Consider the following 20184-nt stretch of genomic DNA (forward strand, 5'->3'; position numbering starts at 1 on the left):
CTTCTTTTCTTTCGTTTTTAACACCCCTCTAGCCACGTTGTCTTTCTTCTCACTGATTTTCATAAACAGTCTCCTTATATGGAGATTGGCACAGCTGATGTTTTATCAACCGTTAAAGACCGGCCACAAGATCATGGTGATGGGTTCCCTACCAACAGGAAGGGCTAAACAGTGTTCGTTATTTTATGAATATTGTTTTATCAAAATTCCTGTACCGAGTTTTGCCCGCAGTGTCCGTGGGCAAAACAGCATGCACGCTTCTCCAATATCACACAGCATACTCCGCACATGCAAATCATACAGAAGTGCATGAATGTTGGATGGAATATGGGACTTTGGTCAAGCACTCTGTTGCACACTCAAAGTCTCAATAGGTCAAAACGTCAATGGGTGGGGCTTAATGACTGTCCTGTTCGATAACCACCCACACACTGGCACACAGGTATCTTGGGATTTCTATTCTTTCTAATTCAAGTGCACTTCATGTGAAGAATAGTTAATTTGTTAACAGTGAACACCCAGTCAAGTAGCATTACTCTTTTCCTCTTTCGTCTGTCTGTGAAATTATTTCAAGAAAGTGGGCATCAACATGACCCACATGTAGTCATGAGATAATGCTTGACCTTTCCCGCTTTTGGAATGTCATGTTTCGGCAGCTTCACATTTGACATTACTTCAGATACCAAAGGCTAACTACTTACGTGTCCAGGTCTGGTTGTTGTCCTTCTTGCCCTAGGAGCCACTGAGATGCGATGCCGGGCGGCTGTGTTCTCGAGTAGACCGGTGCTGGTTATGAGGTCCAAGTTGAAGTCGTCAAATTGGATGTCCTCTGAAACAGGAAAATGAAACATTTTGAAGCAATTCGGAGATAACAAAACATTAGAAGATGGTAATGTGATGTAATGTACGTGATGATGTGACTGGTGTGCAATGAGAAATATCTGAAAGATCGCAAACTACATTGGCAAGAAATGACTGGAAAATAATCACAGCTTTAAAATTTGGAAAAGTCATTTTAACAGAATTTGTGGTTATTAAGTTTTGAGCCGTCCAATGCTTCAACTTACTGGCAGATAACAACAATAATTTAAGACAACTTAAAATGAAAATTAGGGGCTATTTTGTTTCGTGCTTCAACACATATTGATTTATATGTCATTATAATGGCATGAAAATACACAAGGCGGATCCAAAAATCAAATCTTTTGGGGAGGAGGGGGACCATATTTTGGGGAGCAGAAGTATTTGAACTTTATTTAACATTTACTGCCTTTCTGAAGGATGAGGCTTAATTTTGGGCTTTTCAAATGCCTTCGGATGGAAGGGAAGTAAACAAGTCCACCCAAAAATTGCCTTTCTATTATTTGTGACTGTCAACAAATTCCCAGTTCAACTTGTTATACGTGACTAACACATTTAGTTGTTAGCTAGTCTGGATGTATGCCATGACGTCATAACAGCTGTATACATATTTATATACATATAAAGTACAGAAGTCACAAGTATGTTTCTTCCGAGAAAGTACACTGCTTAAATATTTCTCAAAGAAATATTCAGGAAAAAGGGATTAGAACAAATGTCACCGTCTTGAAAGCCAAATGGCATGATTAATGATTTCACAAATTCAAATCTTAACACTGATGGATGTTGAAACACTAGAAATCTTCCAATTTTTACCTGGTGCAATGACGTGGATCTTGCCCTGCTCTTGCTGCTTTCTCTCCTCATGGCTAGCTGCCGTGAAGCTCTTCTGCATGGGACAGGGAAATGGACAGGACAGAGGACACTTAAACTCTGGAACATCCTCTTCAGGTTCCTTGAAAATGTCTTCCTCATAGTACCAGATGGAATCCGAGTTGAGCAACTCGCCGTTCATTGTTCCAGGTCGCTGACAGTTTTTTCAGGGGGGATTTAATTTAGATACTTATAAAAAAAGACAAGGCATTCTTTTAATGGAAACGGAGGTCTTAGGCAGTTGTTATGGCTCTACATCACCATTTAAATGGATGGTCGTTTTGAATCTATCAGATCTTGTCAGGGGTGAAGACTTTGGAAAAAACTACAGAGGCAGAAAAAAAATTGCTGGTTAAGGGTTGTCTACAGATGTTGGATGCTCCACTGCCACATCGTTTAACCCCTTTCTTTCCCTATTTCTACAGCTCCCAAAAAAGAAGACGAAAAAAAGTAGCAGTGACTCACATCCATGTCTGCCTGAGACTGTTTCCTGTCAATTACCCAAAGTTCTCAGATGTATAAATAAAACCAATGCCAGCAAGCCTGCAATGGATCGCCGGGGGGGGGGGGGACTCCACCTGCGCATTTTTGCCTTTGACCTTTTCCATAAAAAACACTGGACACTTGAGATAATCTCTGAGTCTAAACTTACTCCTCCTTCCATGGGAATAGTTTAAATGAGTGGAGGAGGGCCTAGTATCTTTCATCACGTCATCAGAGCACATTTTAGTTTCTAAGATGTTCACATAAATGTTCCAAGAGGGGACGACAAATTGTCTGTGTGGTGCAAATTACAAGTGTTGGCAGCTGAATAACCGTGGGAAAATAATTAGCAAAATAAATTGGTTGCCATGGGCTAATTACGTGATGCAATTGGTCAAAATTAGGCACAGTTCAGGAACAAATCATTAACCGAGTTGTTACTATTGTTATCCATGAAATAAAGACCCTCACCGTAGCTTTTTGTCTATGTTTCATTGAAAACTTTGTCAGCAAAGTGTAATTTGCTAAAATATTATGCTTTACAAAGAGACTTTAAAAGACGCAATTTCAGTTGGACATTCTCAAAATACTTTGCATTAGTTTGCATTAGTGGTATGGTGCATTTACTAAATCTCAAAACTTTAAAGCCAACCATTTGGGTGGCTTTTTGATGGATCATAAAACTACCAACTAATTTTTAAATACTTATTTACAATCACTGAACTTATTTTTGTAAAGTGCACTACAATCAATATGTCTGTATTTCATAAAATTTCACCCTACACCAGCTCTGCTGCATTCTGTGCCACTGGGTGCACCACCGTGTGTGTCACCGTGTGCCATCCTGTGTGCTAGATCTTAATAATATTATGGGCAGAGGCACATACCACAGATAAAGCCCGAGGGGCCTTTTGCTACACATAAAGTAAAACTGAAGGACGAAATAACTAAACAAATTTCATTATTCGACTCCGATTTGACTTTTCCACAATAAATATTCAAGAACATGAATAAAGTGTCATTATGCAGTTCTAAATATGTACCTTGAAAACATGTCATTATTGGAACTAAGCCCGTATCTGGTGTAAAACATATGCTTGTTTAAAATTATCTCAACAATACTTTTATTCTCTAATTAAAAATGTCAACTGCCTGGCAGTTTCATCTCAGTTGTAGCCCATGTGTTCATTCATACATGTATGTGCAGCAGCTTTAGCATGTTTACGATGTGGCCAAAAAATGACAACCAATCGGCAAACGCTACAAGTGTGATAAGGTGACTGGGCCAAGCTCGTTCGCAATGGTGTGAATAATGTATCACAGGGTTCCAAAAATTCCAGGCCCACAATAAATGGGCCCCCTTCACCTGAGAAATGTGAACTGTAGTTGATTCCAAGCTGAAGCGCCATTTGGGAAGGATTGTATGTTAAGCAGCTCCAGTGCAGGGAAATGAAACTTTTCCGTTTGGACTTGCAGAAACTTGAGTGATGGAGGAACGTCTGCTGACTTACTGCAAAGCAGTTGTTGACGTGCATTGAGAGGGAAATAGCTACAAAACCGAAAGTGCGTATGTGTGTGCATATTTTTGACACTTAAAACAAATTCAAACACTACTGATGTGACAAGAACTTAGCGCTTGACACATGTTAACTTTGACTTTTACTATGTTTCTAAAACAACCTTAACCGCACATGGGCATCAAAAGAACTCTGAAATATTAGCCGCCTATTAAGTGAAGAGCTGTCTAAAACTTGGTGCTTCGTACATGTAATGCTAATATGTGAGTAACTGTTTTGGATTCACAACAGAAGCATATGAAATGTGTTCAAAACTGTGGCATGCCATGGCATTCCGATACTGAAAGTTTTTATACACACACTCATCCAGCACCAAAAATGCTGGGTTTGGGAGGGTTTGGAGTACTTGAACAAGGAAATGGTAAGTTTACTTTATGTAAAGCAATCAACAGTTACCCCATACAGTAGCTCTACAAGTCATCTGTATTTTGATAGATTTCAACAAACCTTTTTCCATAGTACCATGTCCTTTCGCTTTTTGAAAGTCAAGAGGGCATTTAACAAGTTACATGACAGTATTTCTAAGAGTGGACACTGAGAAAAAAATCAAGGAAAAAGTACTGAGAATGGAACCAAACTTTTGGTTTTGTCATAAGCAGAAATTTGAAGCTTATTTTGGAAGAAAGAAATAGCAGTGTACAAGTTGCAATTTAGCAGGAATATATTTCAAATATGAAGTTAATTTCAAAGGCCAAACGCAAAAAGTAAAAAAAACCCAAAAAACAAAAACAAAAATAAACAGAACCAAAGATTTCTGTTAATATTCTGCACTGAAAACAGTCAGCTTTAGTATCGGAGAAAGTTTAGCGGTTGAGCAATGCTCCCACATGAGCAGTGGCAATGCCGCCAATGAAATCATGTGTTCATGCTGATAACCCTAAGTGCTAGAGTGAGGGCGTCCGCTCAAATCCTCCCTGAGCATGCTTCTGAAGGGTTTTCCCACTAGTGCTTGAAACGCACTAAGCATACATTAGGCCCTACACTGTAACATTACATCTGCAAAGGGCAAAATCAAAACACGTACATTCAGTGGATATATCTTGGCCTCCATGTTTGCGCATTTTTAAGCAGTCACAAGGGTTTCAGCACTTGTGTGATCTGCTGATGAAATCATGGTGTCACGTGGGCCAATTCTGATACTGGCTGACTAAAATACAAAGTGTGTCCACCACAGGAAAATTAAAGTTTCCCTTGGATTACTAACAGTTAAACAGACAGTGACAAAAAACAAAGAAAATTCCTAAACTGCAAACAAAAAGACAGGCAGATAACATCCCACAGAGAAAGAAACAAGAAAGAAGGACCGGAAATACCAAAGTTGATGAAAATCAAGCTGGACAGAGACGATCAGTGATGTTTTTGGTGTGTGAAATAGATACATATCCCCTACCCAAAAGAATTGCAGCAGATTTTATGGACTGCGGCTTATATGCTTCAACACTGGATATGAAGCATCTTAGTATTCCACACCGTGCTGCAAATAGACTAAAAATCTTTCTTGTGTTATTGCAGCATGTGACTAGTTCTTAGCATGGAGTGTAAAGGTTTTACATTTCAAAATAGTGCTTTGCCATTCTTAAATTTTAAGAAAACATTTGAATTTTTGAAAAGGGCAGATATTTGTGTTAACATGTAGGTAACTAAACAAAGCGTTATCACCTCTTTTGGAGCAGATTCGATCAAAAAATTGTTCCTGATCTACCACTCCCCAAAACCATGCTAAAGAATTCTAAGCTATCATCTGGGATATAACAACACTACAAACTCCACAACTGTCATTGCCCCAAACTACATGTACGAGCACACGTACCAAAGCTTTCCACAGACAAAATGTTAACTTGGGACAATGCTTGTTAACTTTGAAGTATGAAAGTTAGCAGTGTGGGAGAGGAATTGTTAACATCAAAATTACCGCTTTCAACCTGGTTTTGGAAAGAGGGGTCACATGTTGATGCAGAAGGCAGCTCCAAATGTTAGAGTTGTAGTCAAGTCAATCAGAAGTCAAATCAATGAACCGGGGATGAGCAGAGATATAAGGAATGTGTGCCACACATCAATGGAATCGCATGTGACTCTTATAATACCGGATGACTTATGATTCACAAGTAGTGATTTGAAGACTTGACGAGAATTCTTCTAAAATTGACGGGCAGTTTACTGTCACTTCCTTGCCAGGAGGGAAGCAGGAGGAAGAAGGCACGAAAATGTTGCCAGAAAGTGCTACAGAAATTTATTTTAATGGAGCACCGTCCCGTGGCTAGTTGATGCAAAGGTTGTGCTGCAATCACGAAAAAACTCTGTGAATATAACTGCCCAAGCATCTCCACAAAAGGTACAGTAGCTTAGCAAGGACTGCTCTGATTAGCAAAGCAAATGGTGAGTTTTCCCAAAGCAGAACCCAGTGGGAAGTGATTTCAATTACCCATCGCCTAGCTTTGGTGGCTGGTGGTTGCCGCTGTTGCCGAGAAGAAAGCTGCGGAATGTGTAAGACACCACAAAAAAACAAGAAAAAAACAAAAAAAATGTGAACAGGTTCTGAGATATCAAAGATAACAGAAGTCGTAAAAATGACACATACATGTAGGCGATTGAGGATGTACTCAATCATACATGACCAAGTTAAAGCAAGAACTATGATTAGTCACACACGGGGTAGCTTTTATGTATAGTATGCATGAAAGTTGATGGTTGGAAGAGTCAATTTTGCCTGCCATGCGGGGTTACATCACATTAATAGAGCAAGAAGAAAGGACTATGTTCATTGTTACCACACATAATACTTCATACATATTCATGACCAAAAGTGAATTCTTACTGGCCGATTAATCATCACGTGCCAGTTGCTATTTTTGCTGTATTACGAGGTGTGCTCGTGAGGATTGTGAAGTAAATTGTTGTCAAGCTTAAAGCCAGTCTACCAGGCTTGAACATTTGCTCAACTTTAACCTGGGAAAGAGCCCACTCTGTTTGCACTGTGAGAAGCAATTATTCTGATTGATTAGATTCTGATTAGACTGAGTGACTTGTAAAGGAAATTAGTCAAATGAGGACTGAACTAGGAAGTCAATCTACTCGGTTGCCTTGATCTTAGATTTTTGGTCAATACAGTTGTTATTCTCATTATTATTCATTTCTTGTAATGACACCAAGGATTCCTCAAAAGTGCCCTGGAGTTCCATTACAAAAATGCCAATATATATGTACATGTTACATCACTCATAACGTGGTCACACAGTTCTGTGGTATATGTGTATTTGCTGAATCATTCTGAGCCAGGCCACCTGTTTGAATGTCTCCAGATTCACAGATCTACTGGTATTTTCTGAGTGTTGGGGCATATAGCATGCAAAGTCACGAAGTTGCTCTCACACAAGGCATCCACTTTAAGGTACATATAATTACAGAGGATTTGCAAGTCTGTTTACTTGTTCTCGGAGGTATTGGAAGTTGATTATAGTACTAAGATGGGCTTAGTGACAGAGACTTGTTGTCTTGAATCTTAACATCTCAATTTACCTTTGCCTCCCCAACTAGTTTGTCAACTTCCAATGCCTCAAGGAGGTAACACTATTAACCAAATATCATCTTACATTTACATGCACTAATGCATACTCAAAACAGAAACCAATGTTGAGGTGAATTTAAATTGACCCCATAAGGACTGACATTGTAATTTGATGTACTTTTCCAACGAAAATAAATGCAGATTTGCATCTAATATGTAAGACAAAACTGTCCTTCCGAGGCCTGTGTTTTGGTCATGTCATATTTTGGTAATGCTTGAAGATTCTACAAACCTCATTATCCATGCATACCTGTATTTCTCTTCAACACATTTGATTTGGTTGTATGAGACCTAGGTAACTAATGTAAAAAACCTCACCGTCCATCCACACATGATTTGTTTTTGTATCAATTTTTAGCTTGGTCACGTTATCTTTAAGCAATTCTAACAGATTTTACCAACCTCATCATCCATGCTGATACCATCACTTTTCCTCTTCTCACTGCTCCTGGCCGCAGGTTTCGGTGGCACAGGCTTGTGTTCTGGTACCCTGGATGCCACAGGCTCTTCAGCTGTCCTCTGTACATCATCTTCTATGCCAGAGCGTCTCTTGAGCTTGGCTGTGAGCTCATTCTACAAATGAAAAATATCAAAGACTTGGTGATTGTTTGTTAATGTTGCCTATACAGTTCAAGGCTTAAGGGCTGACATCATCAAAAGTTTACAGCAAAGTAAAGTAGACTTGAATGCAAATGTATGCATTTAACCCTTTGGTTTAAGTGTGATATCTCTTTAGTTTAAACCATATCTGCTGCACATAGAGTTACATGGAATCATGAAACTTGAAGTTAACGTGTAGCTTGAGTGTTCATCAAATGGGAGCCTGTAATCAGTGGTGCCTCCATGTGTATGGCCAAGGCAGTTAGAAACGGAATTGCAGATTTGTACGGTAGTGTGAATATTTGCCGCGATGGAACAAATCTTCTTTCGCACTCACTTTCAATGTGATTATCAACTGCCTCAAGAGAAGCAGTTCCTACAGATGCGCGAGATAACACTTTATACACGCTAACTTTCAGCACTTCTGCCAGCACAAAGAAATGACTCATCACTTAGCTAAGGCCGTGTCCGAAACAGGCTTCCAGAGCTACGGCTAGGTCTTACTGTCTACGCATCTCCATGCATTTCCAATTTGGAACGAAGACCTACACCTAGCTCTAGACAAGAGATTCGGATGCAGCCTAAGCCTTAGCACATGACGCAATTAAAATGAATAGCTTTGCTCCAGTAAGAGTTTGATCAGGTGGAATCATGTTTTGATACCACAAATACTTTTCACCTCTTGGAAGGCAATCTAGGGTAAAAAAATAACCTGATTTTTTCCTTTTTATTTCATTGTATTGCACCTATGAATATTCAAAATGAAAAATAATTTCAATGATCAATCAAATGTTCAAATATTTGGCACAGGCATGATGTACATGTATGTAAGCTTACAAACTCAACTTTATTAATGTCCTTTACCAACTCTACTGCTCCAACAAAGCATCATCTAAAACTCCCTCATTGAGTTCAAAGTTGAGAGGCAACTCACCGCAAACCCACTAGGAATATTCATCTCGGCAGACGTGCGGACTTCTTCCTTGGTAGGGGCTGGCTTGTCGGGGCTGAAGACACTGTCTTCAGACACGCTGATGCCCTTTGCTAGGCTGGGTGAAAGCAGGCCAGGAGATGCAACCTCATCTCTGCAGGGAAGAAAAAAGTTCAGATTTACCTTGAATTTCATTGAAAAAAGTTTACCAAAAATGACAAGAGCAGGAACTCTTTGTCTAGGGGAGCACCAACAGAAGACACAACTTAAAGATATTGACAAATTCGGAGGCTATCAGCTTAAATAGGGCAAAAGAGCTCATCTGGACGAACACAGGCAGTAGACTTTGCACCTGAGTCATTCTATAAAGTCGAGGTCCATAAGTGTGACTTTTTGTGTCCCTGTTACACCTAACCAGTGTAATTTGATATGGAAATGTCACTGAAATTGATTTCAAACTATTTCCATTTATTTGGCAGGCAATTTGCATTAATTCATCACTCTTGAAGATGAGACAATTTGTTCTGCACTTACAAAATTATATGTTAGATGTGACTGGGAAACAAAAATAATTGGACCCCTAATTTATAGAATGACCCACTCGTTATTTTGTCCTGAAATCAACCATGGGCAAATCTTGGCCTGAATTACAGCTCAACCAGTGTCAACTGATTCTTGCTAATGTGCAATACACATGTACTCCTACTGAAACAACCGAAGTCAAAAAGTATGTTTTTGAATTTTACTCTGAATCACATTTCTCACTGCAATTATAATCCCACTGTCTTCACAGATTTTACCATGCCATAAAATTGTTTCCACGCTAAAGGTTCCTTTTGCACTCAATACCGATGATTCACAATAGCGCGCCACCAAGAATTTGCAGCACGTTGGCCAATCATAACGCGCGAAATTTGTCGACCCTTTCCAAACGCACATTGGGTCGACAAATTTCGCACACTGTGATTGGCCAATGCGTTGCAAACTCTTGGTGGTGCACTATTGTGAACCGGCCATATTACGAAAAACACTCTTGACAACCACGAATGTAACCCACACCCCAAAGCCTAATTTTTTAATGGATGATTAGTTAGTCCAAGCATACACTGTTCAGGCAACATGGCCAAACTAGAGTTAATGATAGCACAGGTAGTTGTTCTAACTTGTCCTTGTTTCAAATAGCCAAATGATAGAAAAATCTGACTTCTTAAAATCTGCCACTGAACATCAAATACAGGGGTGTACATTTTAAGGGTTAAAAACATGACTGCCACTGTGTGAGAACAGTGAACCAATCCATCACAAATCAATCAAACGTCCAATCATGTGTCAATCCACAAGTCACGAAGGACTGAGCTGTATTACACTGAGTCGAGCACCGTCTCAGCTTATAACTTTTGACTTTATGCAGAACAAGATGACTAGTGACTGACTTGAGGGTATCATGACCTGGTTACAAATGAGCACCATTTCTTACACATTTACAGGCTATTTTAGCACATAATTTCTCGGACAAAATAATTCTGGATGACCCAAAGTACACACAATCCCCACAATCAAGAACTAATTCACCACCACACCCATATACCAGGTAGTAGAATATACACAACTATTTGTACCATACTTGTAAATATTAGTAACAGTACAACTATAGTATGCGGAGCCCAGCATACCTGACTTGACAACAGCATATTTTTGTTATCAGTCTCAGATATCAGCAACAGATTTGGTCTGATTATCTTAACCACTTCTGATCTCGCTGTTCCGAGGTTTGGCAGGAAAATAGTGCAAATTTCTACCTATGTATATTTGTTTGTAGGTTCAGGAGTTAAGTGGGCTCTTCACAAGTCCCAACTAACCTATTTTTTCACTACGGCAGAGGCTCAGGTGAACAAAGCAAGGTGTATTTAACAAAATAAAAAGATGTCTGAGTAAAATGAATTATGTTTGCTATCTCTGAAATGCTTACCTCAGTGCAATGTATGACTTGGACACTTATCAAGCAGTCATGTAGATGTAAAAACAAACTTGTAAAAACTGCAGCACACCCAACCTTTTGGAGTAATGATGATGCCCGTGATCAATGCAAAACTGTGACAATGTGTGTACGTACATGTGATGTACATGTATTTGTATTTTTGCAACAGTTTGCTTAACTCTGCCACATCTGCTCTCGACAGGACAAAGTCCACATCAAGACAGATGCTTTTGCTTGTTATCCGATGAATATTTAACAGGGTTTTCCCACTGAGAATGGTTCACGTACGTGTGTCTAACTTCGATGGTGACATAATAAGGAAATTTATTCTGGACCTAACCCCAAAAGACAAAACAGGCAAATCACAAGTACATGTACATGTATGCCTTTTGTGCCAGCAGATGCACCAGAAAGGCACCCACACAATTTCATACACAAACAATATTTGCATGAGAACGCCTCCAATTTCTATGAACAGGCTGAGTAAATGGCTTGGGACTGCATATTGACGTGGCATACAGTCTTACTGGTATGATCCGTAATGCATCCACCAGCCAAAAGCAGTACCGTGCATATAGTTTTAATGTCTCAAATTGGTTCAGAGCAGACTCTGCACGTAACACACAGTTTGCAAGTTGACTTGGCTCTTGTACAATGTATGTAACATGTATCATTTGCCGTGAATTATCCTGCATGTACAATATAATCTGCCGGTGAATTTGCATCATGTACACGACACCCCAAATAGACAAGTGGACGTGTTTGGACTATTTTGTACAAATACGTACAGGATAGAGGAGGCACTGGTACTGACATGCTTACAATAAAGTGTTGGGGAAACCCCTTTTTGATTGTACGTGCTGAGGTACATGTTCATGTATTTTGTTACAAATAAAACACAAATAAACAGCTACACAATAAAAATATATCATCGGACTATTTTGATTTATTAATTTTTTTTAGACCATGATCATTTGGTTAATGACACAGAAAACATCGGATAATTTTTTTTGTTCAAGTTGGGCAAAGTTGGTTTGACAAAGTCCTGAGCCAGATCTATAGTTATCATCGCAGGACTGGCTCAGTAAACTTTGGAAGTACTTTTCTTTCTATTTTTTTCAGGTTTCCATTGCTTTAAACAGGAACTGTGAATAATCTTCACATGGAGTGTACAGTGCTTTGTGTAAGCCAAAAATGGTGCAAACACTGACTGTACACAAAACAAAGCATTTAGTATATGTGCACTAACTGACAGGGCTTTAGGATCCGTCCCAGTGGTGTACTCAATGCTAGGATGTGGCTTAGCAGAAGTGTAACATCGATACAGCAAGCACAGGCCTTGCCAATAAATGGACGCAGGAAGTCAATGCCAATGCACTGGTTTTAATGCCGACTTATATGAAATATTTGTTTTTTTTGTTGTGGGAAAAAAGGACAGAGAGTAACATACCACGTGAGTGAAATGGCACCTTACAAAAGCCCACGTAGAAATGAAAATTAGTGATGATAGCATCTTTTGTCAGATGGCTGACTTGACTGATTGTATGATGTTGACTAAGCAGGAGGTCAATGATATTTCTTTATCTGAAGCAAATAAAAGTGCACAGACAATTCAGGAGCCAAGGGGGTGTTCAGTATACCCAATACGGCTGTTTCACAATAGTGCGCCACCAAGAATTTGCAACGCGTTGGCCGATCACAACGTACGAAATTTGTCGACCCTTTCCAAACGCGCATTGGGTCCACAAATTTCGCGCATTGTGATTGGCCAACGCGTTGCAAACTCTAGGTGGCACACTAATGCGAAATGATCATATTATTCGGTATTTGGAATTGTACTGTAATTGTTATTTTAATACTTTCACTCAAAGTGCATGAAAACCTTTGACTACAGCTGACACATTTGCATGCAGGCCAACTTTCTGACAATTACTCCGGAAATTTTACACGTACATGCACATTCACTTCATCATGTAGGTATCGATTTTGCCCTCCTCATCTCATGACTGCTCTTACCCTTCAATTCCTTCTTCCTCGCTGACGGGACGGTTCAACTCCCCCGTGGACTTAGACTTGACCCCTAGGCTCTCCTCCCCCTCCCCGTCCTCTTTGCCAGGCCGCTTCTTCTTGAAGAAGTTCCGTATCGACTTCCAGGGCTTGAATTTCTTCTTCTTGGCACTGCCGGGGTCCTCTAGAGTAGAGCTTTGAGCTACAGAGGGAAGAATTTTCATTTAATACGATTATCTGATCCATCCAAGAACAAGTAATGACATGTTTTCACATATGGTGTGGGACAATATCCCTTAGGGGAGAAAGGCAGTTCACGTGTGCATACTGGTTCATGTGCACTTGACCCTGGCAAATTCCTGCAGTGTATGCCAGGTTTTCAGTCTTTGCGTATTTGCAAAGATAGAGACCGACAGATGAAACATGGAATGCATTTATTTGCTTAATAGACAGGCACAACTTGTGAGGTGACGAGAAAGGTACTGTCATATCAATGGCCTCCTTAACACTGACTCGAGGAGGAACATGAGATGAACACACTTGTTTACAAACTACATTGTAAATGTACATCTTGTACCTAGGTTGTCATTTCCAAAAGAGAAAATCAAAAGCCACTGTACATGTACCTGTACTTGTAAACATACAATATCACTTGTACTGCATCCTACATGACCCACCATTTCAGGCTGAAGAATTCTGGAATAGATAAGTCTTGAAGGTTTGCATGGTAAAGAGGTTTAATAGAAAGTAGGTTTGCGGTAGCACCATGGACGTATCTCTTTTGTGAGTATTTGTGGTTCTGAAAAGAACCAGTGGTACTCGACGTTTTGAGCAGTATGCTCTGCTTGTCATCAGGAGAATGCCGGATTCTGGAATGAGTATACCAATATAAACTAGTAGGTACATGTACATGTATGCATGTACAGTGCAAATTCACACCTACATGTAGATGTGTCATTCTCCAGAACTACATGTACCAATACAAAGCTTAACTTGGGGTGGGGGAGAGGAGTCGTCAAACATGAAATTACTGACATGTACATGTATTTTTGCCTTTTTTTTAAATGGTGGATAATCTTGGGTCGCACATTATTGTGGAAGATGAAATCACGGTTTATGCATAGACATTTCTTAACTTCATACATGTACATATGATTTACTTGGGCAACATTTCAATGATTTGGGTACGGCCAGATATATCACATGTTTGCTTATGACAGGTCACTGGTTATACTCGTAGTGTAACAACTTCTGCTGTATTTCTCATACATGTACATGTAGGTATGTGTGTTACTCCTGGCTGCAGCCAGTTGATTCAGACAAAAGAGGTTTTTCTTGTGAGGTAACATGACGAGTAAAGGCATTTCAGGAAGTGTACCATGTCCGTGGATAAGCATGTGTTTTCGAATCTTGTATTTGTATTGGCAGGTCCACGTACACACATACAGTACATGTAGAATGTACGCCAGAATGTTGAGAGATTTTGAAGGTGCACTTGTCTCTGAATGCTGACCATCCAAAATCATGAGACTGAAAATTCTGTATACCCTGGTGTACAAAGCATCAAGAATGAGCACTGGAGTAAACATATTCGACACTATGCATGACAGTTCATGCCATCTTCAAAAATGTATACTGGGGATATATCCAAGTACTGTACATTTTCCTGTCTGGTTTAAACCTCTGTGGCACCGCGCCCCTCCGACGAAGGCGAGCTCCTCCTCGAGGCACGGCACATCGGACGGCACGCTGGAGAGTCCCTGAGTGGCTAAGCACGAGTCCGTTGGGACCGAAGTATACCGTCCCCCAAGAAAGTTGGTCTTCGTCAAGATGACGGCTAATCTGATTGGTCGAAACTAAATGACATAACCCGGACAGACCTGCCTTGAAATACATGTAAACTTCGCCTGGACACCTGACTTATATACAACAATTAATAAGCGGCTGGTTTATTCATCAACACACTCAACCAATATACCAGCAGAGGGCGCTATTGACGGGGAGACTGTGTGATTATACGTGACCGAACTTCGCCCAGAGCAGCGAACACCACAATTAATTTCTGGGCATCCAGTGCCGAATCAGGGACTTTAGCAAGTCTACGGGACTTATTGTCAGGGCTGTGCTTCACATAACTCACGTCACGAGATAGCAATCCGCCCTTGCATCGACCGCAAGCTCCTATCAGGAACTATACCGCACCACCAATTAGCCCCTCAACCTACCGAGCCCCTCAATGACACACGCACCACTCGGACTTAGGCAAAGTCACACTAGGCTAGGTGACTTTAACCCTTGCACAGGATTCTCGACCCTTACCTCAGGATCAGCCCTTGATCAGGAAGACTAATCCTTGCCTGCGCGTGCCTTTTATTGCCTTCGTGACCACTACCCACAAGGCGGAGCTTGTGCGCTGCGCTCACTTGACACACAGCTATGCACGCCTAACCCTCCTTTGGTTTTACAGCACAAATATGCACAAGTGCCCACAGTCACTCTCTTGCATGTTGGTGCAGTGCACAACACAACATGGCTGTGCTTCTTTGAGGTGTTTACCAAGTGACCCAAAGAGTGACTTCAACATAGGAGGGAATTAACATCTGCCTCTGTTACTGGGCAGAGCGCCATCAATAACTTCGCACCGCGCATGGTGATTAGCGCCCTCTGTCACGTCACACCTCCTTGGATGGGTTTCCATTGTTACTATCACATTTGAAAGTGTGGGAAAGAATGTTGACTTTTTGGCTTTTCTGCAACCAACAGGAGCAATTTTTTATTCAACTCACTGACAACAAGGACTACAATGTGTACAATTTCAGTTAATTAATGGATGTCTGCAACAGCTATAGTCTTGAGAAACGCCTTTGGTAAAAGGAACCACTTCCCCAACCTATTGTTAACTAATCCAAATAAGAATATAACATCCCTCTTTAGTAACCCATGCTCATATATGTATGTGGACACATGAAATGCACATCATGCATGTTTATCTGCTCATTCAACAAACAGTATGCAGATTTGTACTTGATGCAGTCTATGCGACCAAAAAATTGCCATTTACATGTACACGACAATGCCATAATTACAATGTACATGTAAATCAGATGGTAATGAAGTTATTGTAGTTGTGACGAATTCATTGTAGAATTCATTACAACTACAATAACTTCCACAAAATAAGCAAAAATAATCTTTTCATAATAATAAGAAAAGGCATAATTATGAGAAAAGCTTGCTGTAGCTTGCCAAATATGGAAACACAAGAGCTACATGTACTCACATAATAAAGAAACCATTGCAATCACATGGACAACATACAGTACATGTACATGTACACATATGTATACCGTATGTATCACAGTAATATTTAGGGAACCTTATTTCTTGATCTCTAGCCAACATATATCATACTTGTATAGCGTAATTCGACCAGCAGAATTAGAAGCCATTACTGCAGTGGCACAACACGCGTGGACAGGTGGTACGCACGCGTTACATGCCTCTTCGACCAATAGGGTGTGTTGATTTGCCATTTGCACGCGCGCGTCAAGCTGAAGAATGTGCGTGTGAGTACAGTGCCACCACAGTTAGGGCGTCTAATCGGATTAGTCTATAGCCAACACTAACACATGCACAACCAACACACTTCACTCTACATGTACTGTATGTCAGTGAACTGAAAAAGAAAACACATAAACAAGGCCTCAAGAAGTTGTTTCCCAAAGAGTACCGGTATGTTGCAATGAGAAACGTTTATGGCACTGTTCTACCGTATGTACAAGCAGGAGAACATACAGTAAACTGTGCCCCCTTGCCCAGGTGTATGTACATGTACCTGCAAGGGGTCAAAGGAGACCACATGCAGGAACCAGTTGACAAAATATGACTAACAATACAGGTTGTTTGCCTGCTGTCTAGCTACCATTATCAATGGACTGAATGCAACAAAATGATATTCCTCACAGTCTTTTGTACATGCCCAGTCAGTGTGCATGCGGTTTCTCCACTGCATATGCTCACACTCGCCAGAGACTGATTTAGACAATATTTAATGCTTATGGACATCTCGCAATGGTACAGTTTCTACCAATGAACTTAATAACAACCTGTCTCAGCACAAAAATACAAGCATTACAACCATTACACCAGTACATGTACATGTACATGCAGTTTGCTTTGAATTTCAGTTCAACAAATCTTGCAGAACAAAACAATATATAGGCACCCGCCATGTGAAGCATCTATCCTCATGAGATCCACATTCATGAGGATGTCAAAATGAGTCATATCTAAAAAATAAAAAATATTTAGAGCCTATGCTTTTCTGATGGAAATGAGTGAAAAATGATTAGGACTCATTCTGAAACATGTAATCAAACATCAGCAAACTTTACAAGGATTCAAATTAATTACAGGAAAGAATGGACAAGTTCACATCCGTTCAGCAGTTTGTCAGTTTTGTCACATAATCTTTCATTGCATGTACATATTATACAGTACATGTATGAATGCACTTATAACAAAAACTGATTGAAGTGCAATAGGGTTACAATGCAAATTTGCTATCTGCAGAATGGTACTTTTTAATGTGTAGTACGACACACAAGTAGTCTGCAAGGAAAATGGCAACAATCTGAAGTATGCTTACTGGTCTACACAAGTGGTACAGAATACGCATTCTGAACAATTTCCTCAGAATGTGCACAACCCATAGTGTCTGTGTGGGAGGGAGGGCACCTGACACATTTACAGCAATGTGGTCAAGTATCTGCCACATAATATCTCTCTACTTGTCACCACTGCAGGTGTTTTTGTACATGTACATATATCCTACATGCATCTCAATTTCATAGACCATAATGCCTAATACATTATGAGTTTGGTTCAACAATTTTAAATTCTGTTTGTTCCTTGTTTTCAACTGGCATACCAGGCATCTTAAAAAATACAGTTTGACTGATTACAAAAGCATGATGCCCTGTATAACTGGCTCTGCCATATTCCCAGCACATGATCATTTCCTCATATTGACATAAATGTATCAGATGATGTTTCACTGGACATTCCGGATGGCCTCCTTCAATGGCTGAAAGCATTGTGTTAGGTTTAGTGCAGAGCAACTGTTACAGAACAGTGGCTCCATGCAATGGTTTACAATGCTTACCACCACTGGCAGCAGGAGGGCACTGCATGGATGGAGCATTTATTTGTATGTAACTGTGTTCAATGGGACATTTACTGAACATACAAAGATGCATGCCACAAGTCAAAGTGAAACACCTTTCATAAGTTAAATAACTATCTCTACATTAGCTTCCCAAAAAGTGAAACCAATGGTCCTTCCTACGTGTACAGGTACATACATGTACGCTGTATGTATGCTATTAAAGTCTATGAACAGGTGCCTACCTGCGATTTCTCGAAAATGCGGCAATCAGACTTAATTCTCATGCTGAACAAAAACAAGTCACTCAACTCCAAATGTAACGAGCATACTGTGTACATAGTCCTACAAGTGCTGTACATACATGCATGTCTACACAGGTGCATGTGACCATGGTGACGTGACTTGGGTCAAATGCCACTTTTGGCTGGATGGCAATCAAATCTGTCAAGTAGTTTAGTGTTGTAAAATCAGTAGTTAAAAAGTGCTGATAGGCTGATATTACATTCTCCCATTTGCCTAGTTCACCTTGATATTCTTCAAGTCAAACTGCCCTCCAAGAACTCTCCAGCAAACAAACATATATGTTCCCGCACCATAATTGTGGGATATATACTTGATATTTCACTTATTTTGTGGGATCAAAAACATTGTGGGGACTCAGAAATGTCCCCACAACTTGATTCAAATTTCCCTAACAAAGGAACTTGTCCCCTGAATGTGGTGAATGCCTACCCTGACTAACCAGCAAGACATTTATAGTAGTATTTTTTATGTAGAATTTCCACAAGAATGGTGTGCTGATACATTATGGGCCGGGTAACTTTCATGAAAGCCAGCTAAAAATGTTGGCAACTAAATAAGGAAATTCTTGCATTCTGGCATGTGTATGATGGGGATTTCTACCACTGTCTCAATTTGGCACAGCGCACCCGTATGCAATGTACATGTACTGAGGTCGCTTTTACCAGTTACAGTTCCTTGCTGAGGTCACTATGGCATCTGCAAGGTACAATTCTACAGGTTTCAGTGGCTGAAAACTGCTCCCGGTGCTATGAAATCCAGTCTACTGTAGTCCACACGAAATGTGATCCAATACTCACTCAGCTTAATGATACAGCCTAATTTAGAACTTGCAGACAAAGTACGGAAACTAGGGCAATTCACAAAACAGATGTGTCGTACATGCTGCGTGTAAATGAATACAAAAACTTAAACAACTGAACTTTATCCATTTATAATGTACCGGTACCTTGATTTGGTGGAGAAGCCTTCTATCCACAACCTGCTGGTTACTCAACTATGGTGCATGGACTCATATGATGTACATGTATTCATGCACACACATGTGAGTGATGGGCTGTTGAGTTTCATTACAACAGGTGCAACAACAAACACACTTGGTGAATGAATGCCACAGTAGTAACAATCCACCAAGACTACAACCACTAGGGCCAGCGCAGACAGCTACAGGCAGATGGCACACAATAAGCCCGCATTGTCCGTCGGGCAAATTAACATGCGAGGCTCCTCACTGGACAAGAAGAATGGGGTTCCCACAATGCAAACAAATTGAGATGGGTGTCGCCCTGTCCGCTCCTACTCCCAGCAGGAAACCTGGCTCTATTGCCAAGTCTCTGTGTGTTTCCTTGCTTGCTCATTTAATCACATTATTTACCTGGGATTAAGGACCTAGGCCTTGTTGAAAGGATGATGGTGTTGGGTTTGTTTGCTGAAGTGCTGTAAAGCTTTGGTCTGCTAGACTTTAACTGTACATGAACATAGACAGTGCTGGTGTGTGCAGCTACATACATGTACAAGTTTGCTGGGCCAACTCGCTTATCAGAGTGTTTGTTAATCTTGGTCTTAAACTTAAAGGACAAGTTTCCCCTCTTGTATACATGGCTCAAAATGCCCACGACTAACATCAACCTTGATAAAAAAGACAAAACTTTATCAAGAAAACTGACTTATTAATTGCATCTTTTATATTCTCTATTAATCCCGAATGGTTGGCAACATTCAATGACACACCATTCATTCCATACCTGCCCTTTAAAAGGACATCAAGTTTTTATTATCCTGTCATAATAAAGGTCAGGGGTCATCCTATCAAACTGAGTACATATTGATCACCAGGGGAGG

General features: G+C 40.3%; 1 protein-coding gene and 1 long non-coding RNA gene across 6 annotated transcripts in view; one reads left to right on the plus strand and one right to left on the minus strand.

The window, feature by feature from the left end:
• The window catches only part of LOC110977160 (uncharacterized), a 48548-nt gene that overhangs the window by 19887 nt on the left and 8477 nt on the right, over nt 1–20184 (minus strand). For 4 of the 5 annotated variants that reach the window (XM_087132825.1, XM_087132828.1, XM_087132829.1 and 1 more), the window contains exons 3-8: nt 12885–13077; nt 8894–9044; nt 7762–7932; nt 6217–6267; nt 1678–1750; nt 702–829 (exon numbers count right to left, since the gene is read on the minus strand). In XM_087132825.1, coding sequence (XP_086988951.1) covers nt 702–829; nt 1678–1750; nt 6217–6267; nt 7762–7932; nt 8894–9044; nt 12885–13077 — 767 coding nt within the window. The remainder of the gene's footprint in view (nt 1–701; nt 830–1677; nt 1751–6216; nt 6268–7761; nt 7933–8893; nt 9045–12884; nt 13078–20184) is intronic. The other variant, XM_087132826.1, reaches the window with a different exon arrangement.
• On the plus strand, nt 3584–7232 carry LOC110977165 (uncharacterized). The gene is made up of 3 exons (XR_002597914.2): nt 3584–3780; nt 5970–6126; nt 7094–7232. It is a non-coding gene; the product is annotated as an uncharacterized LOC110977165 (long non-coding RNA).

Source organism: Acanthaster planci, linkage group LG02 (assembly GCF_054643075.1).
Source record: "Acanthaster planci isolate LZ-2023a linkage group LG02, COTS_SCS, whole genome shotgun sequence".
In the NCBI taxonomy this organism is placed as follows: Eukaryota; Metazoa; Echinodermata; class Asteroidea; order Valvatida; family Acanthasteridae; genus Acanthaster; species Acanthaster planci.